Source organism: Calonectris borealis, chromosome 12 (assembly GCF_964195595.1).
Source record: "Calonectris borealis chromosome 12, bCalBor7.hap1.2, whole genome shotgun sequence".
Lineage (NCBI taxonomy): Eukaryota > Metazoa > Chordata > Aves > Procellariiformes > Procellariidae > Calonectris > Calonectris borealis.
Genome location: NC_134323.1, coordinates 2,046,657 through 2,073,566, shown reverse-complemented (window position 1 = coordinate 2,073,566; position 26,910 = coordinate 2,046,657). Strand labels below are relative to the sequence as shown.

Here is a 26,910-nt window from a genome sequence, read left to right as displayed (position 1 = left end):
CCCTCTTTGGCATTTCTCATTTTTAAAAACTTCTTCATGGGCATGTCCCAGCTGAATGTTGGTTTTGTTTCTCTGGGCCCTTTTCTACGCGTGCTTTCGCTGTATTGGTGTGAAAGCATTCTTTGCTGCTCTTTCAATTAGAAACAGCTTTTCTTTCTCTTCCTATTCTGTCTGCATTCATGTATTGCTTAAAAGTATTGTTCTTCTGTGTGTGAAAACAGTAGCTTTCCTCCTTGCCTAGTCCTTTTTGCAGATGTTATCTCTGTCAATAATGTACTTTAAGTCACAGTTTGTGTGAAAGAGACTTACACAACAAGTAGCTCATTTTCACATATCAAGTGGAGTTCTGTTTTTGGAAACTGTTAATAATAACCACCATTGTGTGTGAAAAGACTTTTGATGAAACAAGAAATTGCTGTGTGAACCAAGGACTCTTCTGACTGCCGGAGTAGACAGAATCACTTGTGGTGAAGAGCCTGTGAATACCTTCTGCAAAATGATTGTGACTTTCAAGATACCCTGTGAACTTTCTGTAGAACTGCCTGTGTTCCCCTTCTAGTCGCTTCTTGTCACCAGATTACTGCTAACGCTGGAAGGCTGGGGTTTCTTGCCATGACAGATGTGATGGCATTGATCCAGAGACTTTAGCTGTGGTTTTCGCAAACCAGCTTGTTTTGGTCTCCTGTTAGCTTGGAAGCTGCTGAATGGCTCCAGTAGTTTGTGAACAAAGAATGAACTGAATCATCTTGTGGCAGTCCAATTCATTGTTTCTTGGTTTTCATTTGTCTGTTCCAGCTTCTTCATGATTTCCCCTACTGACCAACAAGTCCATTGCTGGGCCTGGCTGAAGAACCGCTTGCCCGATGACAGTAACCTGACCATGGAAGACGTGACCTGGAAGTACACGGGTAAGAAATCACTGAAAGCAGACCTCCTTAAACAGCCTGAAACCACAAATGGTGTCTTGTGCTGCATGCCAATTAATTGTTTAAGGTGTCTAGAGTGGTGGCTGGGTCTCCTTTCCAAACAGTTGGATGAAAACTGCAGTTCAGAGACTTCCCTCTAGCAAGCCATGAGCTGGGAGACAGCTTTCCTTTCCTGTGGACTGTCAGGAGAGAGAGTTTAATGACTTTCCTCCATTCTAAAATGTAAATGTACCTATTAGTTCAATAAACACTAAGACTTTAGAAACTGGGGCATGCGTATATGCAAGTTCGACACCAGGCAAGACCTCTCCAGTCTCATCCTAATACCGTTCTCTTCCCATCTTTAGCTCTCAATCTTATCGGCCCTCGTGCTGTGGATGTCTTGTCAGAGTTGTCATATGCCCCGATAACTCCAGAACACTTTCCCTCTCTCTTTTGCAAGGTGAGTGACTGTGCTTCCTTCCTCCTCACCCTGCTAGGTTTTTTGAAGCGTGTGTGGAAGGAGGGGAAGAACTATGTTTTGGGTAGTTGGAGGGGAATTTAGATTTACATATAGATTTACTGCAGTTACCGAGCTAGGTTGGTAATGTACTCACTAGGCTCACTTTAATTATTTCTCTTTGGGTTCTGCTTGCTAAATATTTAGGTGAATATGCATTTGTTTTCAGTATTCCACTCACTGTAGGCTTGGTGCCATTTGATATCTCGGCATATTTCATATAATCAATTATGAAGCTGTCAGTCAGAGGGGCAGCTGGGATCGGTGACTCGGGAGTTGTTGTCTCCTGTCACGTTAAAAGGCCGAGCAGATAGCTGCCATTCAACTTCTGTCTCGTATCTAGAATGCAAGCCTTTCCTGACCTAGTTCCAAGGCTTATTGCCAAGTGTCGTGAAGTGATTAAGAAGTCTGGATAATGTGGTATCACTATTGGAATTTTTAAATTTAAACTCTTTGCAAGTATGTGCCGGTGGTGAACTGGAGGAAGGGGAGAGGGCTGGCCAGTGTGGTTTGCGTTATGCATCGTGCTCCTTCTGGATCGCTGTGCTGTGTTCCAGTTTGGGTGATTTCACCCCCTCTGATTCTGCAGGAGATGAGCGTGGGCTATGCTAATGGCATCCGTGTGATGAGTATCACTCACACAGGAGAACCTGGATTCATGCTTTATATCCCCATAGAGGTAAGAGTACACTGTAGCCTTAGCTCATTAAAGGAGTTGCTTGCATGCATAATCAGAAACACTTTCCAAATTGACTTAGGGTAATAAAATGTCTGGTCTGTACCATGGGAAAGCTGCCTGCAGGCACCAGGGGCAGTTTCCCTGCTTTGTATAGCATTCCGGTCGGGCAGACCTCTTATTCTCCGGAGGCAGGGCACGGTAACATCCATGCTAGTGTGTCAGATGCTGTTGCTCTCTCCTGGTGTTTGTCTGCAGCTCTGCGTTTCACCCTTCCTTTGCAGTACGCCCTTCACGTGTACAACGAGGTGATGAACATGGGACAGAAGTACGGGATTCGGAACGCCGGTTATTACGCGCTCCGCAGCCTGCGTATTGAGAAGTTCTTTGCGTTCTGGGGCCAGGATCTGGATGCCTTTACCACTCCTATGGAGTGTGGACGTGAGTTCCAGGTCAAGCTGGAAAAGGTACAGTGGAAAACTGAAATCAACCTCCTGCAGTGGGGTCTGCTATTGCAGCAGGGGTGGGTGGGAGGGCAGTACTGAACTGGAAATCTGCCATCCAAGTAGGTAGATATATCAGTTTTTTGATGGAGCTGTGTGCAGTGCGTAACTATAACTTATATTCTTGTACTTCATAAAGGTGCTAGAAATATCAAAAATACTCTGTCTTCCTCCTTCCTGGGCAGCATTCCCAGTGATCCGTGTAACATCCTCTGTTGCTCATGTGTGCAGTGCTCAGTGTAGTGAGGGTGCTGTGCACCTTACAGCTGCTCAGAGTTCATGTTTCTCCCAGCTGTTTTCCCAGTATGATGAAGCAAAAGCCAGCCTGTGCACCAAGTGGCATTTAATGAAGTTAAATATGAGGATAGGTGCCAAGAACAGCTGTTCTCTGTTTTTACTAAAACAGGGGAGTTCTCTATTTTTATTAAAACATAGAACAGTGTGGAGTTGTACCCTGCATGTTGTGGTGGCAGGTGCCATCTCTATCACTTGCTTGTTGCCTTCTTTCTCACGTCTTTGCAGGAGCCAAAACAAATGCTAGTATCAAATAATTTAAAGAAGGGAATGTAGTGATTAGGGACACAAATTTCATATGTTGTTACAGTTTCCCTCTGGTTTATAAAACATGGTAGACTTCTGGAACCAGAAAAATGGCAAAAACGAGAACGGTGACATGTTTTCACTACAGTGAAAATTAGAATGAATTTTTAAAAGGCCCACTTCACAAATATTTTTGCGTCTTTTAACATCTGGAACAACAAACATGGCAGGAAAGCTTCAGTCTGAGCTGGGCTTCTTGCTTATAGAAGCAGGCTGTCTTGATAGGGCATAAGTTCCAAGCGCAAATTCACCTTGTGTCAGCAAATTTACCTTGTCTGCTGAAACTCAGCAGCTGCTAGAGTTCGTGTTCCTTTCATCAGCTGATGCTTCCTTTTCTCCACAGGGAATGCAGTTTGTTGGCCAGGAAGCACTGTTGGAGCAGAAGCAGAACGGTGTGTACAGGCGCTTTACCATGTTCATTCTTGAGGACCATGACACAGATATGGACCTCTGGCCCTGGTGGGGGGAGCCCATTTTCCGCAACGGCCGCTACGTGGGCAAGACCACCAGCAGTGCCTACAGCTACACTCTGGAGCGCCACGTCTGCCTCGGCTTCGTGCAGCACTTTGACGAGAAGACAGGAGAAGAGCTGGTGGTGACAACTGACTTCATCAACCAGGGCGAGTATGAGATCGACATTGCTGGGCAGCGCTTCCAGGCCAAAGCCAAGCTCTACCCCTTCAGCTCCCTCTTCACGCACCGTCGCCGCAAGGATGAGGTGGAACTGAGTGGCTACCAGAGGGAGTAGTGCTGACTAGACTTGACCCGCTCCTTTTCCCAAGCTGGAGTCTTCTCTCGCCATCTTCCAGTCCTCTCTCCTCACCCCATATATTTCTTTCTTTTCCTTTCTTGTCTTGCAACTTTTAAACTTTTTCCAGTGTGTTACGTTTTGTATATATTTTAAAACTTTAATTTTCATCCCGATCCTGTCTGTCTCCCTCCTTCAACCCTCTGCTTGCCAGGCTCCCCCGTGCCCCAGTGGATGAAGCACAGTGCTGAGCATGCATCCAGAAGTCCGTGGGAAGCCCCTGTAGGAGAGAGCCCCACCAGAGGCCCTGGCCTGGTGGTGACAGGAAGGGTTCGGGTGAACCCCTGAGGACTACAGCCTTCCCCTCTCCTCTCCAGCGTGAGGCGTGGGACAGCAGGTATTTGCTGCCTGTAGTTCAGGTGAACGCTGTGACTTCACCCTCCTCTCCTCATATCACGCTGTAGAGGGGTCGGTGCGTCGATGCACACAGCAATAGAACGATCAGCTACCTCACCGGCACGAGACATAGCGTTGTGTGAGCAGCAGCCAAGGGACAGGTTTTGGCATAGTCCAGCCTGTCACTGCCCCCCTTTGTCCGCTATTTTTTGTTCCCTAACAGGGAGTCAAGTAGATTTAATCATCAGATCATTGAGATGACAGGAGCACTGGTAAGTTGTTGTTGTTGTTGTTGTTGGGATTGGATTTTTTGCGTGGGGTCACTGGAGCTAAATGGCCTTCTTGAAGATCAACGAGTGTGTTTCACTTCTGTAAAGGAATCAGATTTGGGTTTTTTTATTAGCAAAAATACTGATTTGTAACAAGGACAGATGTTAGTGTTTAATGTTAATAGCAATGTTGAAATGCTGCTTCTGTTTCAGCTGCACAGTGTACAATCTCTTTGGGGATTTTCTTCCACTTTCCTTTGTTTATGTGACTTGGTCAAGCTCGTCTGGCAAGGTTCATGTAAAACTTGTGTTGATTTGGGGAACTTGAGCAGCAGGAGGGGACAACATCTTGTGGTTATTTTGAAATTAGAGGAAGAGACCCAGCATTTGTCTCACCTGCGGTGCTGGCAGTATTGCAAGAAACTGGGTTTTCTTCTGGTGGTGAGAAAGCATCTCAGCAGCTCTTGCTGGACTCAAGAAGTTGTCTTCTGTTTTTCTCCTCAAATCTGCTCCACTTCTTACTTCTCTCTCTTAGTAGTACCTCAGCTGAAGGGATTGAATAGAGGGAGTGTAGGGAGTGTGGCAATGGCATTATAAATTGCTTTCCTTCAGCAAAGCTCTTTGCATCATGCTCCTCATACAGATGCTTCAGACCGTGCAGCTGGGATTCACCCCTTCTTCAGGTGTCAAAATGTGCCGATTCAAACACTGATGGTAAATGGTAAAGAAGTGAGGGGATGCTGAATTGTATTGCACCCATGTACATCTTCTTCCCATTGTGAGCACAATCAAAAGTAAAGATTCTCTTTATTTACTTGAGAAAGATCTGTGAAACGTTTTCCCTGCCTCTGCCACCCACATACTCGCCATGGTCTTTCTGCTCCAGCATCTTTCTGTCTGGAGTTCAAACACAAGCTTGCACTGATGTCTGCCCTGTCAGCCATGATGAACACTTTCTCTATGATCTGGAACCTTTTTTGGGCACTTTCTTTTCCAGTTAAACGGCGAGCATCAGTAGTATAAATACGAGCTCAAAACTTTGCCTGGTTCTTGTTTTAAGTTTGCTTTAGTTGCTTCAGGTCATGCCTTCGGTTGAGTCTTTGGTCTGGCAGTTCATGATCCAGGTGTTCTCAGCAGGCAAAAGGAGTCCGATGGCCCTAAGGCAGCAAAGGTGAAAGTCCAAAACCTTTACACCTTAAAGCAGGTTGTCAGAGCAAGCTCCCCCATTCAGGGTGTTACGGAAGCTGTGAAACCTGGGAGAGTCAGGAAAGGGTGTAAGAGAATTAAGGATTTGAGCATGTGGTGTAGTAGGTTGAACGTAGATGTCACTTCTTCGAGCGTGCTCTCCTTTGTGAATGGTGAATTCCTCTGTAGTGTGTGACCTCTTCAAGGATTTCAAACTTACTTTCAAATTGACATGCAAAAATCCCCCAGTCTCTGAAACGTAGTGACCATAGTAGGACAGCTTTTTGGGATCTTGTAGCTGAGATTACCCTGCATGGCTGTTGAAGGTGGAGATTGTAATTTATTCCAAATTCCCCTATTATTGCTCTCTGAATTAAAATTTTGCCTGGTATATCGGGATTAATTGCTTAAACAAAGGATTCATAAGGCATCCAATAGCAGTTTAAAATCCAGTCGCTTCTTGCATCTCTTTCCAGCATAGAGGGATACTGCGATCCCACTGTTCCCATGCTGGATGTGCGTACCAAGGAGGACCTCTGCTCTACCAGCCTGTCACCTGGGAACAGTGCACCAGGTCACTCAAAAATACTTGTCCATCTGTTGTCCCTCCGTTGGTTTTATGGGATGTCACTGTGCCTTCCTTACCCAGGGAAACAGGCGTTTGACCGAACAAAGGGTTTTATACCCGATACTTGGGATGTATCTTAGAGCAGCCCTTCTGATTAGAGTTTATTGACCATTTGTCGTCAGTGGTGGGGCATGATACTTCTTCAGGAGAAAGCAAAGTGTACAGCTGAGGTGAGCTAAAGTACTTAATGCACCTCCTGAAGAGAAATTTTAGCTCGAACCATTCAGTTTGTTCTCTGCACAGTTAGAACTGGTGAAGACCAAACTGGAAAGTTAGCAGCATGCTGTCCTCTACCAACCACTCGTTCCTGAAGTATCATTTAAGTTGCAGCCAGATTATATTCTTCCTTGTGATTATTTTTTCTTTTCCCTAATTTATAGGTGCCTGTTAGTTCCTCAGACAACTTTTGATACGGGTGTCTCTTCCCACAGCAGTTCTGACAATAAAATTGTGTTTTATGAGCTACTTTTGTCATTATGTCTGCCTAGGTTTATTTTATGTCTAGATCTATTGACTTTTCAATACCAAAAACAGAGAGTGAAAATAATTTTCCATCATGCCAATAGATAGAGCGACGCTTTCTGTAATGTTACGTTTGCTGTTTGAGACTTGGAGATAGGTGGTTTGATAATTTCAGTCTTGCAGCTTATTAACGCCTCCTCTGGCTTTCCCTGCTATGAATTCTGATTCTTGTTTCATATCCCAACCTGTAGTCTTCAGCTGCTGTTCAAGCTCAGTCGATGTAATTTCTGGCAGCTATTTTTAACCTTATAATGTTGAAGAATAGTTTGCCTTTACCAACTCGAATACCTGTCAAGGGGACAATTGGATAGCATGTTTTAAAATAGTGCTAGCTACCGAGACCGAGGAAGGTCCTTCTAGTGTCGTGTTCTCTTCCAGAGGTATTAAATGGTGATTTAAGACTCTAATCCCTTTATCTGATGACTGAAGGTAGAGTGCCTAAAAAAAGAACAACAAAATCAGTTCAAGAGTTACCACCTTTAGTACAACTTCAAATTAGAAAATTAGAAATCGGATCTTGGAAGCTGCTATGACACTGTCTTAGCATCTAAGATAGTAAATAATGTGGACTATAAAATTATAAATCATGATTCTCATCCTTAAAGCTGCCTTAAAATGCTTTCTGCTGAGAAAGGCGGTTTGTTCTCATTCTGCATGGTAAGACTACGAACCTTGGATGGGAAATACTAAAATAGCATCCCCCTCCTCTGCAGCGAAAGGGGTAACGGCCTCATTCTGTGCTGAAGCAGCAGCAGCAGGTCTGCCTGTGCACCTCGTGCGAAGCAGTTGCAAAGGTGTTAGCAGTTCTCTGAGTCTTGCTGTCCAGAATGGGAACAGTCCTGTAGATTTTGTTCATGCAGGCAACTTTGCAAGAGAAACGCTCGAAGGGAAGCTAACTGGAGTTTAGTATGAGAAAATCATTCCTCTTTTTGGCTAAAATATTACAGGTTAAGCATAACCCATTTTAGAATAAACTAATAAAGGAAAGCGTGGCCGGTGGGGAGATACGCCACTGTGGGTGCGTGCACTTGGCACATGTAGGCTTGTTTTTTCTTAGCCCAGAAGCCACCATCTGAGTGGGTTTGCTGGCGTGGCAGCGGTGAATCCATCTAAATGTACAGCATTCCTATACGCTGGAAGGGCTTGCCTGCCCAAGTGTCGTCTGTAGTGTGGGGAACCTGTCTGGCAGCCTCTTCCATTACGTGATTTCTCCAGAGGTATTTATGTTGTCTTACCCTTGTTGCGTCCTTTCCTAAATTCTTATGTTTTTTTAGTCCTTGAGTGAGTACTGAAAGGCTTGAGTAAAAATGGTATTAGAGAGGAGGGACTTATTGTTCACATTTAACGATCTGAGGATAAAATTAAAGCAGTGTGTTTCGGAATGACGTTTTCTGTTTCAGGAGGGTGTGTTATCGTGATTTTCACACCCGTCTTTGCCAGACTTAGTTTCTTCTTGTTTTCTCTGTGCTGACTCCAGTGTCCAGATTTGATGTGCTTTTTTGAACAGTTTCTTCTTATTATTTTGTGGCAAGGAGGGGAGGCTATGTGAAACTTGCACTGCATCTCCAAATCATGGTGTAAGCCTGGATTCCTCCTTTCTGCTGTTGCATTCAAGCTGCCACTGATCTTGTTGCTTTTCCTGCAAGACCTCCAGCCTATGCTGCTGTAGAACCTCTCGTGCGCGAGGTTCCTCTCTTGGTTCCACCAAGTGCTTCATCGTCTGGGCCAGGTTGGCTCTAGATCTGTCTCTCTGCATTGATTTACGCTCTTCAACTTTTAGTTGGTGTAGATACCAACACCCGAAGCCTCAGGCGGGTTTGTGGCCGCTGTATTCCATCGTTTAACCCTCCCTCTCCCTCCGTTGGGGTTTTCCCACTCTCCTTAACACTTCCCAAACTCCTTCCTCAGGCACCTGAGCACATTAGTTCCTTTTGCCCATCAGAGAGCGAGGCACGGTGAAATAAAAACAGGCAAGGGAATGGCAGAGCAGCTGAGCTGAGGTGGAAGGAGAGGCGTGATAGCGGTTTGATCCTTTGCCCATTACTCAACCACTTAAGCCCAGCCTTGGAGGGATGATCAGCCCTGATTCCCAGCTCAGGGAGCACCTTCCTCTGCAGCCTTAGGGCTGGACACGCGCTGAGTGATGGCAATGGCTCTGGACAGAACCGGGACAGCGTTATCGAGGAAGCGAGAGCGGCGGTGGCGCTCGATTTCCAACATACGTTTCCCTCTATCGTTTCTCGATCCATGCTGCACGGAAGAGGTGGGGAGCGTGCTGCAAACACTTGTCTCTTTCTGGCATGTTCTTGCAAGTGGTGTCTAACTGTAAAGGTACGGCACTGACATCGGCGTGCTGGGGCTAACCTTGTCCTTCCAGCACGCTTTAACCAAAATGGTTACATTTTGGGAAGAAATCCACAAAACCAAGGTAGTTTCTGTGTTTGGCAGGGGAAGTTGCTTGCAAGGGCAGAAGTAGTTCTTATTTCAAACAGAACATTTAGCTGCTGATAACGTCCAGCAAAATGTTCACAACCTTCAGATTTGTCTTCCCAAATGATTTTGTTACAGTACTTGGTCGGGTTAATTTACGCCCATTTCGGGATGCTTTTCTGTTTCAAGCTATCTTTTCATTAACTGATTGTTTGGATTTTTATTAAAAAAATCAACATTCAGTCAGGGAACAGGACTTGGGGAAGGAGGGGTTAATGTCATCAGGTGACTTCAAGCTGTCTCTAAAAAGCATTTGAAAACTTTCTTTGCACTTTAAACTTTCCTGAAGCATTGTGATTGTAGCGTGCTTATAGCCCTCGGCAAGAGCAGTCTTTGCATTTGAGGGAGGAAAAACTTTAAATATTTGTAAATGCCTTAAAGCTTTAGGTGTTTGGGCACTGATTGTGCCTGCCATTTGATTTTCTTCCTGGAGAGCTGTGTGCTGAGTGTGCAGAGCAGACACAAACGTCGGCAGACATTTTTGAGCAAGCACTGGGGATGGTGGAAGCTGCTGTTGCAGTACGCTGCTGGTCTGAGGCTGGAATTTGTATGGAACTAAACTAAATGAGCTGGGAGCCCCCATGCCCGTACAGCTGTCTGTGCTGACACCTTCCCTCTTCTTTTTTCCCCCAGAAATGGATTTATTTGGTATATCACTCATGCTATAATGGGTTTTATTCTTTCTTTAAAGAAAGAAGCCTGGGCTGGTACTCTGTGAGTGTCCCGTTGCATTAAAGGAAACAAAATTCTCTGCGTGAACACTTCCCTGCTGTAGCAGCTGACATTTGCAGGCAGGAGTCAGGAGAAGCAGGAGCGGAGGGGATCTTCCACTGCCCGTAATGGTTGTTGAGATGGCTCTGAGACTTCTCATCTCCCGTTTTGTCTCAAAGCTCTGCTGGATTCCTGATGTCAGGCTGGCTTCTGAGTTACAGCCCAAAACAAAGCGCTGCTTTGCAGGTATGGCACGCTATGCTGATTTATGCTCGGATACCATCTGTTCGGAATAAGGTATCTCCGTGAAGAGGAGTGGTAAATTATAATGAAAGAGGCACTGGAGAAAGGCTGCCGTATTGATTTGTCAACGCTGGTAACAGCCGATCTTCCCGCACGGATGCTTGACACCTGCTACAAGCAGAGCAGGTACTTGGGAGGCGTCAGCCATCCCAACCAGGGCATGATCCATTTTGTAGGTACGGGGACAAGTCCTTTCGCCGTCGCACCGCTGAGGTTTCTTCCACACTACAAATAATTTCCCCATAGTGGGACAGGTTTCACTGACGCCTTTCTTCCCGTATAACTGGAGGCACGTTAACGTCCCTGAAGTTGTTGACGGGTTCTCCTGCGCCTCGTCAGGCCTGCGGCAGGGCACGTCCCTGCTCGATACGTGCTTCAAGCTGCGCTCGGGGGAGAGGAGCACGCCTGCGCTGCGAGTGCAGTTGTTTCCAGACCGCCTGCCAGGCAGCTGGCTGATGGTAACGTTCCCTGCGTCTTCGGGAAAAGTTGGGGAAAACCCCTTTTGGTCCAGGTCAACTCCTTGCTGCTGCTCCTGGGACAACGTGCTTTCTTCCTGCCGCTTTCTGCTCTGCTCCCAGCTGTGCAGGCGTGGCGGCTCCTGCCGTCGCCGGTTTTACAGGAGAGCTGAGCAATGTGGGAGAAGGACCGGTACCCGGTGCAGGTCTCCCGAACAGAGACTGCCATCTTGTGAACTGCACCGCATCCCTTCTCCACCACTGCGTCTGGTTATCAGGTGCACCAATCTACTTGTCCAAAGCCCCTTCATGCTTTTATCAATCTCCCGAGACCAGATTTGAAAGGGCTGGGAGGACTTCTGAAGTGTGCTACTGTCGAAATTTTAAGAACAACTGAAGTTTGAACCTGTGAAAACATTTTTCTAGTGCCTTACGCTTGTGAATGTTGTGCAATGGATGTAGCTGAGGTGGGACAGAGCAAGGAGCAACTTCAGTAGCGTGGTTTCCCCGTCCACTACAGCCATCTCCCCCTCCCCTCGCAGGGTCTCGGCAAGCGGACGCCAACATCTCTGGCAGCGCGGGGATGCTTTGAGATCTGGGGTTGTAGAAATGTTAAACTGCAAAACCTTGCGCCGGGGGGTCTGCCGTTGAGGGGAGCAGTGGTCTCGCCTCTGCCGCTTTCGGATTCAGAGGGGTTTGGGAGAGACAAAGCTGCTCTGCTTGCCAGACCCCGTGGTGCAGGGCACGGACAGTTGTTCCCAAGCGCACGAGTCAGGGTGAGTTTGCTGCTCTCCGCTGAGGCCATGTTGTTATGTATGCTGTATTTATATCGTGTTTTATTTCTTTTAATATTTTGGTTGGCTTAAATGTTGCTAGGTTTGTATATTAATAAAGAGGCGTTTTAACTACTCCTGAATTTGGCGATTTGTTACGCAAGAGCCTTGTGTGTTTTTCAGGATCCAAACCCCCTGGTCACCTGGACGGATCCCGCAGGGACGCCGGGCCTGTCGCAGGGTCCAGCCTTTGGCGGTGGGAGCTGGAGCGAGCCCTGGCCCTGCTGGGGTCACCCCAGGGAAAGTCGCTGCACCCCCTTTCAGAATTACGTCCTCCAAGAGTTTGTCCATGTTCTTCCCTGCGCCCGTGCTGGGGGCTCAGGGACCGGAGCCTCTTTTTTAGGCTCCAGGGATGGCCAGGAGGGCCGTAACGGAGACGGACGCAGGGTCTGAGCGGGCGGTGCCATCGCCCAACGGCAGCCTCTGGCGCAGGGGTTGTGTGGGGGCTCTGCCGCTGGGCACCCCGGCTCCTGCCCCAGTGGAGGGGTGTTAATCGCAGCCGGTGGCTGATGCCCGGCCCAGCTGCGGCCCAAACGGAGAGGAGAGGAGAGGAGAGGATCCTCCCCGGCCCCGCCAACCCTCCCGCTCCCTTTCCCTCCTCTCCCGACCCCACCGAGGCCTGGGCTTGGGTGCAGGCGAAAGGCACAGCAGGCAGAGCTACCGGAAGGAAAACAGAGCGGTTCCGATGCATGGTTTTTATTGACTTTTAAAAAAAAAACAACAGTTGTTTTAAGACAGTTGTGTGCAGAAGTACCCATGTACGCAGAGGCTATGGGCGAAGCCACCCGCCTGCTCCTAGCCCTAGGTCAGAGCACTGGTCTCCCCCTCTCCCGGCGGGGCGGGAGGCGATGGCCGCTCGATCAGGCACCGCGTGATGAAGACTACCGCTGCCTGCCTCCTCCCTGCCTGCCCCCCTGCCCGTAGCCCCTGCCTGTGTCTCCTCTACGCGCAGCACAGCGGCGCTCGGCGGCGCCCGGCCCCCTCCCCGCCGGGCCTGCAGCATGCTCCTCGGGCGTGCGGCCGGCGGCTGCTCCGCCAGAGACACAGAAGTGGTCGCGAGTCCTAGCGGGACAGCTTAAATAAAAAATAATAATAATAATTAAAAAAAAAAAAAAAAAAGGGGGAAGGGGAAGGAAGTTAGCCAAAAAAATACTGTCAGGGCAGCAAGGAGATGCGAGCGCGCCTTTTGCCGGATGCCGGCACTGTGCGGGGCCGGCAGGTTTGGTACCTGGGTTTGGTACCCGGCATCTCTGCTCGCCCCGTGATTGTCTGGCCAGGACAGGAGCTGGTCCAGCCTCGTCACGCTGGATTTGGCCTCCCCAGCCGCCGGTGTGGTGGCCTGGATGCATCCCTGTCTCCCCCGGCAGCACTTCCCAGCTAAGATCCACCCGGCGCAAGGAGGGAAGCAGGTACGACTGCCAGATAAATCGGCCAAGCCCCTACCGCCGGCGCAGGAGCGGGCACAGCCCGGCGTAGCCGACGGGAGATGGTCAAGGCACTCGTTGTTGCTTGTGGTTTTGTGTTTGTTCTTTTTAATTTTCTTCCCCTAAAAAAAAAAAAAACCAAGCCAGAAAGGTGGAGATGGGGGCTCGCTATAACCTGCCTCCGCGTCCCGGGGAGAGGAGTGGGGTCCGGGGCTGGCCGTGGCGGTCACGGACAGGCTGTTCTCGCCGGGGCAGCGCTGCTGCTACCAAAACCCACCACAAAACTTAGTTTTAAAGCCCTGCGGACAGAAAAGACGAAAGTCCCCAGCCCAGGGGATGCTCAGCGCCTGCTCCCCACGACCCGAACCCTCATATTTCACGATTGCAGAGAGAAACCTCCAAAAAAAAAAAAAAAAAAGAGAAGAAAACCCTGAAAAACAACCAAACCGAAGCAGAGGAACAGGTAAGAGGCTGCTACAGAAAAGCCAGATACAAAAGAGTAAAAAAAAAAAAACCTCCAAGCCCAAAAAACCCTATGGTGATTGTTCCTCGAATAACTATTGCACCCAGGTGGTGCGGACAGGGCTTCCCCCGGCCGGGCTCCGGCCCCGCAGCCCCTGTCCCAGTCTCGGCACCACGGGGCTTTGCCGTCGCACCGGGCACCCACCGCCGCCACCGGCTGCGCGGGCGGAGGGTCCCTCTCTGGGGGACCTTTTCCGTGATTGCCTTTTTCTTGAGCTTTCCAGCATCTCCTTAAAAAAAAAACAACCCACCCGCCTGATTGACCCCAAGAAAGTGGTTTTAATTACGCCTCGGGGGAGGCCGTTTCCTTCTGCATCTCCCTGTCCCGTGCCCCGGGGCAGCCTCTCCAGCCCCGAAAGCGCCAGGTACCCCGAGGGCACCCGGCTGTACCAGACTGATGTAAACCAAGCTCCAGCCTCGCAAACGGAGCAAAGACTTTGGGATTTCAGCTTCTCGCCAGAGCTCTCTGTTTATAGCAACACAAAAGCCAAAGCGCGGTTCGTTCACCCACTAAAGCTCTCTCTAATCTGGTTTTTCCCAGCCCGAAAGCGAAGGGAAATCTCATCTCCTTCCCTCCGGCAGGGCCGGACCCGCTCCCGCATCCTGCATCCCTCGAGCATCCTGCGAGGGAGCCCGGCCGGAGGGACCGGGCTGCTGCTCCTGCGGGTTTCTTAGCTGCCTTTTGCCCGGTCGCCCCCAAAATCCATCCTACCCTTCCTCAGTCCTCAGGTAGAGGAGTGGGGATGCCCGGCCCCGGAGCCAGGGTTCCTCTCCATCTCCCAGCCCGGCTGTGCCGGCAGCCACCAGCCTGCAGCATCGGCGATGGTCGGCTTCCTCCGCGATGGGTCCGCGTGCTTGCGGCTGCGCCGGGACCTGCCTGTGTGCCGGGAGCCTTCCCCGGGGAAGTGACGGCGGCGGCTGCCCCAGGTGGGTAAAAATAAAATATCAAAATAAAGGAAGAGAGAAGCAGCTGGTTCCGCTGGCGAGGCTGCTCGGCCGCCACGTCCCCCTCAGCCCGGACGCGATGCTGGGGCGCTCCCCAAAGTCACCCGGCTTCGGGGGGTTGTTTTGTTTTGTTTTTGTTTTTGTTTTTTTTTTTGTCTTGTTTTAAAAAGAGCAGCATTTGGTTTGACTGTAAAGAGATGGGAGGCGGACGCCCCCGCCGCCCCGTCAGTCGCTGATTGTGTTTACAAATCCTTTCTCAGCTGGGTTTCTTAATAATAATAATAATAATAATAATAATAATAATTAAAAAAAAGCAAAAAAGTCTCCTTTAGCTCTGAACCTGATTGGCTGCTGGAGGCACCAAATATCGCCAGGGGTGGCTCCGTCGGTGGCGCGGGGCCGTGCTGCCCACCCGGCGCTCATCGCCCGGGGCTGCCGGGAGACCCTCGCCCTCTGCCCCCGCGGGCAGCCGGGACCCGGCTGGCGCAGGGGAGCCGGAGGAGGCGCAGCCCTCAGTTCCCCCGATAAACCTCGATCTTGCTGGTTTTGGCCAGCATGTCGATGATGTGCGCCTCGAAGTCGGCGTCGTGCACCCCCGTCTTCCTGAACTCCCCAGCGTAGCGGTTGTTCTCCCAGTAGTGGTGCCAGTTGCCGCGGCTGTCGGCGCCGAAGCCGAAAACGTTCACCTGCGGTGGGGAGCAGGGGGGTGAGCCAGCCCTGACCCCCCCGCCGGGCTGGGGACCCCCTCAGCTGAGCCCCCGCCGCGCTGCCGGGGGGATTTGGCACCGTGCCGACGGCGTACATCCCCCTGCACAGCCTTCCCACCGCGCACGGGTGCCCATCACCGTGGTGTTAGGCAACGGGGAGCAAGTGAAACTGCTGCGGTTGGACTCAAAGAAGCCACCTCCCTCCTTAACCCTGCAAGGTTCAGCATCCCAGCAAACCCATCCCATGCCAGCCGGGACCCCGCAGCCCAGCCGGGACCCCGAGGAGCCATCACCCACCTCGTCGCAGACGTGGAGGGCGAAGAAGAGCACCAGCATGCCGGTGGAGGGGTAGCGCCCGTGGTGCTCTGTCCAGCGGTCGTGGATGTACTTGAAGAAGGCAGGGTTGTAGATCTGCACCTGGGAGGACGGGCCGGGGTTAGCGCCGGAGCCCCGGCCACGTTCCCTTCGGCACCTTCCCGGGGTGCCAAGACACGCGGGGGGACCCCTGGGGAAGGTGGGGTGTCGGGGGCCGTGGCCAAACGGGTGCTCATTGCAGCTCCCTTACCTTTTCTTTGTCCACCCGCAGAAAAGGCTTCACGGGCGCGTACGTGCTGGGAAAAAAGCGGAGAGGCAGGTGAGCTCCTGGGGGTCCCGCACCCCCCAACCCCACCCCAAGGGACCAGCGCCGGGGGCTGCTCCGGGAGGGAGGAACCGATGAATCCCCACCGCTCCCAGAGGAGCTGCCCCGGCGGCAGGAGAGCGGCCAGCCCGGTGCTGCCGGTGCCCGCCGGCTACTTACAACCTGATCTGGCCGGTGGAGAGGGCACTGGCGATCCAGAGCAGGTCCAGGGTTTTGAAGGGCACCAGCACGAAGCTGACGTTGGCGGGCAGGTTCTTGGCACTCTCGGGGTACATGAAGTGGTGCGTGGTCCGACTGCCCACGTCACCCTCGAAACCCACCGTGGGGGCTTGGTTCATCCTGGGGAGAGAGCGGGGAAGGTGGCACCCCCCTCCCAGCCACCCTGTGACCCCCGCCAGCTGTTGAACGGCACCGAGGAGCAGTTTCCCAAACTGCTGGTGCTCAGGGTGCTGGGACGAGCTGAGGGTCCCCCCAGCCAGCCCAGGGGAGGCGGCAGGGCTGGACCCGCTCCCACCCATCCCAGCACCTGGCGGGACCCACGGTGGGCTCCTTGACCGAGCAACTGGAGCCGGGCTGCGGCCATGGCGTACAGCACAGGGCGAACCCCCCCGGCATCTCCCGACCCACAGCAGACCCGGAGAGACGCCGCCGCGGTGCACAGCGGGAGCTCAGCACCCACCGGTGTTGCCCGCATCGCCCCATGCCTCTGCGCTGCCCGTGGGGCTGAGCGGGCAGGCAGTGCCCCCGGCAGTCGTCCCCTGCCCTCACCGCATGACGAAGTCGTGCCTGTCGATCTCGGGCCCGTAACCGGAGCCGCGCAGGTTGCCCGAGTTGCCGACCACGGCGCAGCGGCGGCAGCGGCGCGGGTCGCGGGAGCGGTAGGGATCCTCGCCCGGCACGATCTGGAAGAGCTTGCTCAGGACCTCGTGGGTGTTGTGGGACTTGAACTGGGGCTGCAGCATCTGCGGGGGGGGAGAAGGAGGGTGGGGGGCATCAGCCGGCGGCCCCCTCCTCACCGGTGGAGGAGAAAGCTGTGCCCCCCACCCCGTGCCAGAGCATGCCACTGGGGGACCCATGGGTGGGGGGGACCCGTCCCCTCGCTCACCATCCACCACCTCTGGACGTCGGGCGGCAGGTCCATGTTCTCCTTGGTCCACACCGGGGAGATGGTGCCGTCGTAGCGCCCGTCAAACCAGTCGGCAGCCCCGGCCTCCTCGGCCGGGCAGCGGCGGCAGGCGCAGCCCCGGGGGTACGGCCCCCCCTTGCTGAGCCGCTGCATGCCAGCGTAGCCGGGCACCAGCTTCACCCGGTGGATGCCGCCCAGCCCGCCGGGGTCCAGGTAGGCGATGCTGTGGTGGGAGTAGGTGAAGAGGAGGGACATGACGAAGACGAGCAGGAAGGCGGTCGAGAGGAAGCAGAAGCGCAACGAGCACTTCATGGTCGGCGGGCGGCTGAGCCGGGGAGGGCGCCCGCTCCGGCATAGGGCTCGGGCATAGGGCGCGGGATGGCGTCAGCCGGCCAGCGAGGTTCCCTGCGGGACCGAGAGCTTTAAATCAGCGCCGCGGTGGCGGGGGGATGCAGAGCCCCCCCAGCCAGGCTCCTACCTGCCAGGCTGCAGCTTTCCATCCGCGTGGTCCAGCCGCGGCGAGGGCCCCCGGCGGCTCCACGTGCCGGGCAGAGAGCATCCACTGCCGACCGCGGGGGTCCGGCACAGCTCGGCACACCGGCTTCAGCCGCGGCACCGCGCCTCGGCGGCTCCTCCAGGTCCCGGTCCCGGCTGGCTCTCGGCTGCGACGGTGCTCATCGTCCCCGGGCTTTAGCTGATCCGCTGGCACGCTGCCCTCCGCCGCTGGCTCGGGGACACGGCCACGACGATACCGGCCTGGAGCGGGAAGGAGGGGACGGGGGGTTAAGGGACGGCAACGCACACGGCAGAGCTGGGGGCTGCACCGAGCAGGAGGAGGGTGCTGGGGGGCCGAGGAGTTTGTTTATTCCCCATTGAGCTTTGCAAAATGCCGCCCAGCCCGTCCCCGGCACGGGGCTGCGGGGGCCGAGCTGTCCCCAAAGGGGACAAGCAGGCGCGGGGTGCGAAGAGAGCCGAGATGCCGGCATCGCCCGTCCGTGCCGGCTCTTCACCGGCGGCGCCGGGGGAGCTCCCAGGCCGTGCCCTCCCTATCTCTGCCAGACAAAGGCTCAGCCATGAACTCGCCTCCGGAGCCGAACAAGCGGCTCCTTTCTCTAGGCTCAATCCTCCTTCTCTATCAAGCCACAAGCAGCCCCTCCAAAACCCTCTTCGCCGGCTGCCGCCGCCGCCGAGACAGCCGGGAAACAGCCGTTTCGCAGCCCGACGGGCGCCCCGGGTACCGACACCGGGGGCTGTCCCCCCCCCGCGTGGCAGCGTCCCTCGGGGAAGGTCACCCGCTCGCTCGTGATCCCGGCGGGTAAAAATAGCCGGGGCAGAGGTGCCGGCGCCTGCGCCCAGGGAGGGACGGGAGGAGCGGCCGAGCCCCCCAAGCTGGGGGGGGGGGGGCAAAGCCAGACCCCACTCCTCAGCCAAAAAAAAAAAAGGCTGAAAAATCCCCTTTTAACACAGCTGCTGAGCTGGGGTGGGATCCGTCACCCCGGGGGGACGGAGAAGTGACCCCCCCCGGGCTGTTTGGGGAGGGGGATGCCAGGCAGGACCCCCCCCAAGGCCAAACCCTGCGGTGGCATCGCCTCCACAGCTCAGCCCCAATTAGGCCAGCGCCGAGGCCGGCAGCGCTAATTAGGAGCTGGCAGGCACCGGGATGCCTCTTTCCTACAAAAAAACACCCTCCGGAAGACGCCGGCTTTCTTACTGGGGATGGAGGCTGCCGAGCCCCCCAAAAAGCTCCTTGCCGGGATGGGGGAGACCTAAGCATGGACCAAAACTCCCCCCCCAGCCCATCATGCCGCCAGGCACGGACGGCTCCTGCCCAAATCATTAACCCGCTGTCAAATATTTGTCCGAGCGGCGACAGCCTTTAAAGGAAAGAGCCAGAAAATGGGGGCACATCCCAGGCGCGATCGTTGTCCAAGTCTTTTCCCCGGCTCGGGGGGGAGGGGGGGGTTTAATACGCCTACGCGGCACATGCACGGCCGGCGAGCGACTGCAACGAGTTTCTTGGGTTGCTGCCAGCGTCAAAAAGCAGGGGTGGTTGTTCAAGGGAGGGCTTGCTTCTAGGGGAGTTTGGGATAAAGCCAGTAAAAAGCTATAACCCCCCCCAAAATGCACAACGCTGGAAGGTTTCGGAGGTAAAAGGCGATTTCGGGCTCCCTTTAGCTGTGACGTGGCAGGGACGCCAAGCAGGATGGGCTGATCCCCCTTCCCCTGCTCCCGCCGCTCGCCGTCCCACGGGGCTTTTTAAAGGCTGAAGGAAATCGGTTATCACGTGCTTGTGGTATTTTTGTTCCCGGTGAAAGGGGGGAAAAAAAAAAAAAAAAAAATCCCTTTCCGGCTCCCCAGCCCAGCCCGGGTCCCGCCTGCCACATCCCGGCCCCGCCGGCATCTGGAGCGCGTTTTGTACGGCCCCATCCCGGGGTCTCCCAGAGCTGCCCCCGACCGCAGGCGGGGGGAAAAAACCATCCTCCAGCCCAGCTTACGCGCGTTAAAGCATCCTTAAATACCAGCGGCTTATTTGAGTCATCGCTTTCCTAGCAGGGGCTGGCGGCTATTTCCATCTGCACTGGTCCGTCCGGACCCCAGCATCCCCGACATCCCAGCATTAACCATTCCCTCCCTGCCAGCTCCCAGTATCAAACCCAACCTGCCTCCGCCAAATAAAACCCCGCCGGCCAGGGGGGGCATCACGGGGGCTCTTTGCACCAGGTTTTGATGTTTCCTTCTTAAAATAACAGGGGATTTTGGGATTTCTTCCATGGTGAGCAAGGCCGGCTACGCAGCGATACCATTAAATATCCTCCGGTTCCTAAATTCATCCCCTGGTCTCCTTAATCGCCTCCTGAAGAGCATCTGCTCATCAAACAGGAGTTTCTCTTTGATTGCAAGAGATAACAAAGGGAAGCTCTTAAAAGGTCCCGGGGAATCGCTCCACTGCTTTTACAGTTGGATGATTTCTCCAGTCATATAATCTTTAATTTCGGGATGTATAATCTTTAATTTCGGGATGTATAATCTTTAATTTGGGGATGAACGCTGGAGCCATGCGACAGCCCTGGGGCCTGGAGGATGCCTCCCCCCTCCCCATCGGCCGTAACGCCGCCGGGCACATCGCCGCCCGGCTTCTTTAGATCTTGTCGGCTTTGTTTTGCTCATTTCTAAGATATCCTGAGGTCGGTGGCACCAATTTCCTTGCCCGTAAATGTCAGGGTGGGGGTGGGAAGGAGCCGTCACCGGGAGGTGGGATGTCACCCCGATGGGCAGGGAGAGGAGGGGGGCAGAGGCAGCGCTGCCCGCGCCGGCTGCCGCTCCTCCCGGGGGTGCTGGGGCTGAAAATTCCCTCGGGAGTCCCCGGGAAACGCACCCCTGGGTGTCCAGGTGCCACCCGTGCCGGGCAGCACCTCTGCCACCGCCGAACCACTGACCGGGTGCCGGAGCAGCGCCCGGCTTTTGCAGGTGGAGGAGGGGGAAGCGCGCAGGGACCCTCACCCCCCACCCCGGACCGGCATCCCTCCTGCTGTCATGGGTGGAAAAAATGAGGTTTAGGGTTTTTTTTTTTCCCAACAGGGAATGGAGTGGATGCAAGTCAAGTCTTCTCCCACCTCCTTCAGCCCCAGGCAGAAAGAAACGCCGCGTGGTGATTTGCCTTACCCGGCGGTTTCAGGCCGGGGTTCAGTGAGTGGGATTACTACAAAAATTCATAAAACTGCTCAAATTTGGTTTTTTCCGTGGCCTGGGTGGCTGCCCGGGGGTCACAGCCCCCCCACACGCTGCGTTAGCCGGGGAGCGTGCCGAAGAGCGCGGGAAGGGACGGCACCCCCGGCTTTCTGCGTCACTTGGCTTCCAACGCCAAATCCCGACCCGGTGGGAAAAGCACGGGTAATTAAAAAGGTCCTTTCCCGCGTCGCCCATCCAGAGGGGTCCTATTTTCCCCTTGATTTTTTGTTCCCTCCCTGGAAGCTGGATGGGAGAGGGAACGGGGAGCTATAAGGATGTTTCTATAACGTGGTGTCGGTATAAGGATGCTTCTCCCCGCCATTAAGCGATGCCGCGAAGGATCGACGGCTGGCGATCGCCGGGCACCAGCTCTTAACAGGAGAAGCCAACTTCATGGGTTAAGCCATCGCCGCACCCCGACGGCAGCGAGGACCCGGTAACTTATTCTTCATCCTTTTAATTAATCATACTCTTATCAGCCAGCTCAATCAGCTAATGGAGCCAAGTTAATTGGGTTTCCCATGCTTTAAACCCTCCTCGCGCTCCGGGCTGGCAACGGCAGCAATTTCAGCGTTTCCCCGTGCCCAGCATCCGGAGGGGTCATTTTGGGCTCATCCCTCAGCGCTGGGACGGGGCCAGGAAAGAGCGCGGGAGGCCAAATCCCTGGCGTGGAGCTGGGATGGAGCCAGCCACTGCCGAGGCCGTTTCCTACGGGATTTGGGGGCGCAGGGGAAGTCCCAGCGGTGGGAAAGCTCCGAAAAGGATGCTCCCACCCTTGCTGGTGGATGGGGCTTGCAGGGACCGGTCCAGCAGCATCCCAAGCCCCTCGGCTCGACCGCAGCACGGCGGGGACCCCGCTCCATCCCAAACACCCTGCGCTGCCCGACGGGGCAATGCTGGGTGGGGGGGCTTTGCCTGCGGAGCCCACCCAGCCATCCTGCCCCCCCCAAAACACACACCGGCAGAAGCAGCCGAGGTAGCCGACCGCCCCCGCAGCTCACATGCACGGACTCATCAGGACTGCGAGCCACGTGCGCCAGCCCACACGGCTGATGCCCCCGTCCCCGAGAAGGGACGTGGCTCGGCCATCTGCCAGCGCCGCTTTCCCCCCGCCTCCACCAGCCCCCCGCAGCTCCCCGGCTCTCCCCGGGCTGCCGTGGGGAAAAGGGGACCCCCCCTGCGCTCCAGGGGGGTCGATAAGCCCGGGAGCAGCAGCCCCCTCCCTGAGGCGGGGCAGGCGGGGAGGGGAGGGGGACTCGCCGCTCAGCCCTGCAGCGGGGACACTCTGTGTCCCCCAGCCCCAAAGCCCGCAGAGCCGGCCAGAGCCGAGGGGCAGACCCAGTCGTGCTGCCCCGCACCCCCAGGCACCCACCCCAGAGCCCCCAGTTCGCACCAACTGCCCCAGCTGCTGGGTACCACCGAGTCGGCTGCCATCAAGTCACCAGGTCAGGTACCACCGGGTCAGGTACCACCAGATCGGGTACCACCGAGCCACCAGGTCACATACCACCACGTCAGGTACCACCGGATCGGGTACCACCAGGTCAGGTACCACTGAACCACCGGGTCAGGTACCACCGAGTCGCGTACCACCAGGTCATGTACCACCGGATTAGGTACCACCGAGCCACCAGATCACGTACCACCACATCAGGTACCACCGGGTCAGGTACCACCGAGCTGGGTCCCACCGAGCGGCTGGGCTCGGGGCTGGCTAGCAGGTGGGGGTGCCAGCCAGCCAGCCCCCGGCGGAGCAGAGGATGCAGATCCCGGGGCTCACCACCCCCCGCTGCCTCCTCCTCTCGCCCGTCCTCCCCCCAGTTCCCCAAGCAAAGCCACCGGGCCCTGCGGGGAGCCGGCCACCCGCTGCCGGCCACATTTCCAGCTCGCCACGGGCTGGGGTCAGGGGGGTCTGCCCGGTCCGTGCCCCCCTCCATGCCTGCAGCAGCACGGCTGCACCCCACGAACACCCCCGAATCGCTCTCCCCCCCCATCCTCAGCCACCTGCAAGGTGGGTGCACGCATGCTCCCCGGCAAGGGCAGGGCCCCCGCTCACCCTCCAACACCAGCACCCAGCGAGCCACCGCCGCCGGCAGCACCCCAAGCCTCCGTGCTGGCTGCCGCACCCGCCGGGAGGGAACCGCTCCCCCTCCACCACCGCGGCTCGTTTTACCAGGCCGCACCCGTTAGGTTCGCGCTCGATGCCTCACCGGGAAAATATGTGCAGGAGTGCAGGACGGGCGGACGCCGTGCCGGGGAGGTGCCGCCGCTGCTGCCGGCCGTGGCCTTTTGCCCAGGGAAGGCGAGCAGGGACGCGGGACCCCCCTGCGCTTTGCTGTCCCCCTCCCTGGGGCTCGGCAGCTCTGGGGATGGGAGGCGGTGGACACCCAAAGGCTTTCGAGGGCCGGTTGATGGGTGCTGCGACGCAAAGCCCTCCTCCTTCCCCCAGCACACAGCCCCAGCAGAGAACTGCAAACTCGGTGCATGTTCCGGTAAAACCACCCAGGGTTTGCTCCGCTTGTGGGCGGTGCTGAGAAGCCACTGAACTCGTTAGGAAAATTGTACCTACGAGATTTTACCGGAGGGACGTTACGAAAGGCTCCCCCAGCCGAAGGCCATCAGTCCCGGCACAGCCACGGGACTCCCGTTAAATATAAAATTAGAGCAGCTCCACTGACGAGGGAACCCGACTTCTCCTCTCCGCTAGCTGGGGCTCTGCTCGGACACTCAGGGAGAAGGGGGAGCGTTTGCATTTTCCTAATTAGCCCAATTAGCGCTGCAGATCAGAAATCCCTTGCCAGGGACATGGTGGCACCCGGAGCGAAGTGACTGCAGCTTGCTCTGGTTTCCCGAGAGCGTCTGTTGCGGGGGTTATTTTAGAGCCCCAGCACTGAACTATTCATCCAGGAAAAAAAAAAATAAAGATCCATATATCACACATGCATATATATATATATAAAAATTCATTATATATATTCACCATTCGTCCATGTGCGGTTTTGGGGGTATCTTTGGGAACTTCACCACACAGCCGGGGCCCAAATCTCTTGCAGTCTCTGAAAAAGCTTTTGGGAGATGCCAACGGCAAAGAGTGATGCGGAGCCGAGAGATCCCCCGGAGCCCGACGCGGAGCCCGGCAGGGCAGGGAGAGGAGGTTCCCAGCCTCTCCCGCTGCACCCCAAGCCCCCGGGGACTGGCAGGCTGCGATAAATCACAGCTCGTTGAGAATCACTGAAGCCAGCCGAGCCGCTGGAGAGCAATTAGCAGCTTGCACTCTTGCAAGAATTAAATGCAACGGGAGGAGAAGAAAGCCATTAAGTGCCGGGTCCTCGGCACAGGCCAAGCTGGGCAGCATCCGGCGTCCCAAGAGCCGGCGGGGAAACCATCGCGCCCTCGGTGCCACCGGAGCCTTTTGCTAAAAAGCGGCAGTTTGGAACTTGTTTGGGCATGAAAATTCAAGCCCGAGTTGGTTCCCCCGGCGTGCGGCTGCCCGGGCTCTCCCTGCCTGCCTGCCTGCCTGCCTGCCTCCGGCGCCGGCGAGGCGTGGGCGGGCGAGCGGAGCGCGTCTTGCCGTTCCCGAGAACCGCCATGAGCTCCTCGGAGGAGAGGGAAACGCTTTTGACAGGCAGCTGCCACACGCAACCGGCAGCGGGGCCGCCGCTCGCTGCCAGATGGGGACGGACAGACAGACAGACAGACGGGCACGTGCACGGCGAGGGGGGGGGACGGCAGCCAAGGCAGCCCCCTGCCCGCCCAAGCTTCACCGCTGCAGACGCGACATCTGGCTCTGATAAAAGGGGAAGAAAAAGGAAAACCAAGCCCAAAGCGCTGAGTAACTTCCCGTCCCCGCTCGCCGCTCTGGGCAGGATGCGGCCGGCGCTGCCGCTCAGGGCGGTGCTGAATATGGGGGAGCCCCTGGCCCCGGGCCCGGTGGGGAAACCCCGGACCGTGGTGGGCAAAACTGCCTCCGCCAGCTCGGAGCCCACCCGAAGCTCAGCAAGTTCTGCGGGGCTGACGCTATTTGGTTTCACCCAGCCATGTTCTTTGCTCACTCGCAGCAGGAGGGGACGTGGCCCTTCCTCTCGTCCGAGCTCGCCCGCTGCCCGAGCGCCCTCCTCCCCCCCCAAAACCCTCCTGCTGGGATGGGGAGCCCTCGCTCCAGGGAAATACTCGGGAGCTTTGCAATAAGTGCTCCGGCTCTGCAGCTGGGGCCTGAGCAAAACCTCACCTTCCCACCCGAGCCCCCGGCGTGAGTGGGGACCCTGCGCATCGCCAGGCCCTAAAAGCCAGGCTCCGGCATTGACCCCGCTCCGGCAGCTGTGCCTCAGCCACGGAAACGGGACAACACCGGGACAGGCGCAGACCCCGGATCCCACACTAACACCCGTGCTGGAACACACAAACGCAGGCAAGGGACGTTTCCCTGCTCGGTGACATGGTTTCCTACCCTGTCCCCAGGGATGCTCGTGCTGTGTTTGTGAAATCCTGGCTGCCACTAGCCAGGCAAGGGACACTGCGTGTCACACAGCCATGTGTCACACTGCTGCTGAGGGACCTTACACACACACTGGCATCGGTGGGGACTGGGGGTTCCCGCTGGCACCCACACCCCTGGGCACCTGCAGCCAGCTCTCCCATTCTGGTCCCCTCTGCGGCCACCCCAGCTCTGCCCCCAGCAGCACCCCGGGGCACATGGCTGGAGAGGGGCAGCTCCCCCGGGCTGCGGGGAGCAGCACCAGCCCCCACCCCAGCACCCCTGCCAGGGGCAGGCATCCTCCCCGAGGCAAGTGCATCCTCCCCGGGCAGCACCATGGGGCTGCACCCCAGGGCTGTGGTTGGTGCATCCTCCCGGGGGCCAGCACCTCGGGGCCCGGGCCAGCACCCCGGACCGGCGCATCCTCCTGCGACCAGCACCCCGGGCCAGCGCATCCTTCTGGGACCAGCACCCTGGACCAGCGCATCCTCCTGGGACCAGCACCCTGGACCAGCGCATCCTCCTGAGACCAGCACCCTGGACCGGCGCATCCTCCTGGGACCAGCACCCTGGGCCAGCGCATCCTCCTGGGACCAGCACCCTGGACCAGCGCATCCTCCTGGGACCAGCACCCTGGGCCGGCGCATCCTCCTGGGACCAGCATCTCCGGACCGGGGCCAGCACCCAGGGCCAGCGCATCCTCCCGGGTGCCAGAACCCCCGGACCGGGGCCAGCTCCCGGGGCCATCCCGTCCTCCCGGGGACCAGAACCCCCGGACCGGGGCCAGCACCTAGGGCCAGCGCATCCTCCCGGGGCCATCCCGTCCTCCCGGGGGCCGGAACCCCCGGACCGGGACCAGCACCCAGGGCCAGCGCATCCTCCCGGGGCCATCGCGTCCTCCCGGGGGCCAGAACCCCAGGACCGGCACTAGCACCCGGGGCCAGCGCATCCTCCCGGGACCAACACCCCGGGGCTGAATCCAATGCATCCCGGGTGCATGCTTCCCGAGGCCAGCACCCAGCACCAGGACCAGCACCCAGCACCGGGGCAGCTCCCGGCCAGCCTCCCCCGGCCGCAGCCCGCGATCCCCCCCCCGCCCCCGAGACCGGCCCCCCGAGCCGGGCCGTGTCCGCATCACCCCCCGGGCCCGCTCCCCGCCGCGGTACCTGGCTCGGCTCCGGCATGGCCCCACCGCCGGGCGCACCCGGGCCCCGCCGCCGCCCCCCGCGCCGCGCCGCGCCCTCCGCGCCGTGCGGGGCCGGGCCGTGCCGTGCGGGGCGGGGGGTCGGGCCCGGCAGCCTGGGAGATGTAGTCCTCGGCCGCCCGCCGCCCGGCGGGGCTTGTGGGACTTGTAGGAGGCGAGTGGGGCCGCGCCGCGCCCACCCGGCGCACCGGCATCCCCGGCATCTACCCCGGTGCCCACCCCGGTGCATCGGCATCCCTGGCATTTACCCCGGTACCCACCCCGGCACCCACCCCGGCGCACCAGCATCCCCGGTACACACCGCGCTACCCACCCTGGTACCCTCCCCCCGGTGCATCGGCATCCCCGGTACCCACCCTGGTACGCCCCCTCCCCGGTACCCACCCCGGCGCATC

At 56.6% G+C, this 26,910-nt stretch overlaps 2 protein-coding genes across 12 annotated transcripts in view; one reads left to right on the top strand and one right to left on the bottom strand.

Annotated features, from left to right (window-relative positions):
- PDPR (pyruvate dehydrogenase phosphatase regulatory subunit) overlaps positions 1–11,819 on the top strand; it is a 28,254-nt gene extending 16,435 nt beyond the window's left edge. For 7 of the 11 annotated variants that reach the window (XM_075160960.1, XM_075160959.1, XM_075160961.1 and 4 more), the window contains 5 exons: positions 796–908; positions 1,274–1,368; positions 2,015–2,104; positions 2,386–2,568; positions 3,548–11,819. In XM_075160960.1, the coding sequence (XP_075017061.1) occupies positions 796–908; positions 1,274–1,368; positions 2,015–2,104; positions 2,386–2,568; positions 3,548–3,952 (886 nt within the window). In that variant the 3' untranslated portion in view covers positions 3,953–11,819. The remainder of the gene's footprint in view (positions 1–795; positions 909–1,273; positions 1,369–2,014; positions 2,105–2,385; positions 2,569–3,547) is intronic. The other 4 variants (XR_012675338.1, XR_012675339.1, XR_012675336.1 and 1 more) reach the window with 4 other exon arrangements.
- Positions 11,820–12,424: 605 nt separating this feature from the next.
- On the bottom strand, positions 12,425–26,522 carry ST3GAL2 (ST3 beta-galactoside alpha-2,3-sialyltransferase 2). The gene is made up of 8 exons (XM_075160967.1): positions 26,478–26,522; positions 17,587–17,864; positions 17,088–17,513; positions 16,751–16,944; positions 16,142–16,321; positions 15,908–15,953; positions 15,640–15,759; positions 12,425–15,321 (listed from the first exon to the last, which is right to left on the bottom strand). Exons 3-8 carry the CDS (start codon positions 17,418–17,420, stop codon positions 15,148–15,150), a joined length of 1,047 nt encoding a protein of 348 aa, XP_075017068.1. The 5' UTR covers positions 17,421–17,513; positions 17,587–17,864; positions 26,478–26,522; the 3' UTR covers positions 12,425–15,147.
- Between the last annotated feature and the right edge of the window lie 388 nt (positions 26,523–26,910).

What these genes read in the sequence shown, in the direction of transcription:
- ST3GAL2 (XM_075160967.1), bottom strand. Translation starts at nt 17,420, where the DNA reads ATGAAGTGCTCGTTGCGCTTCTGCTTCCTCTCGACCGCCTTCCTGCTC. An exon ending in TCCACCGGCCAGATCAGGTT is followed by an intron (nt 15,954 to 16,141) that starts GTAAGTAGCCGG and finishes CTTTTTTCCCAG; the next exon opens with CACGTACGCGCCCGTGAAGC. An exon ending in CCCTCCACGTCTGCGACGAG is followed by an intron (nt 15,322 to 15,639) that starts GTGGGTGATGGC and finishes TCCCCACCGCAG; the next exon opens with GTGAACGTTTTCGGCTTCGG.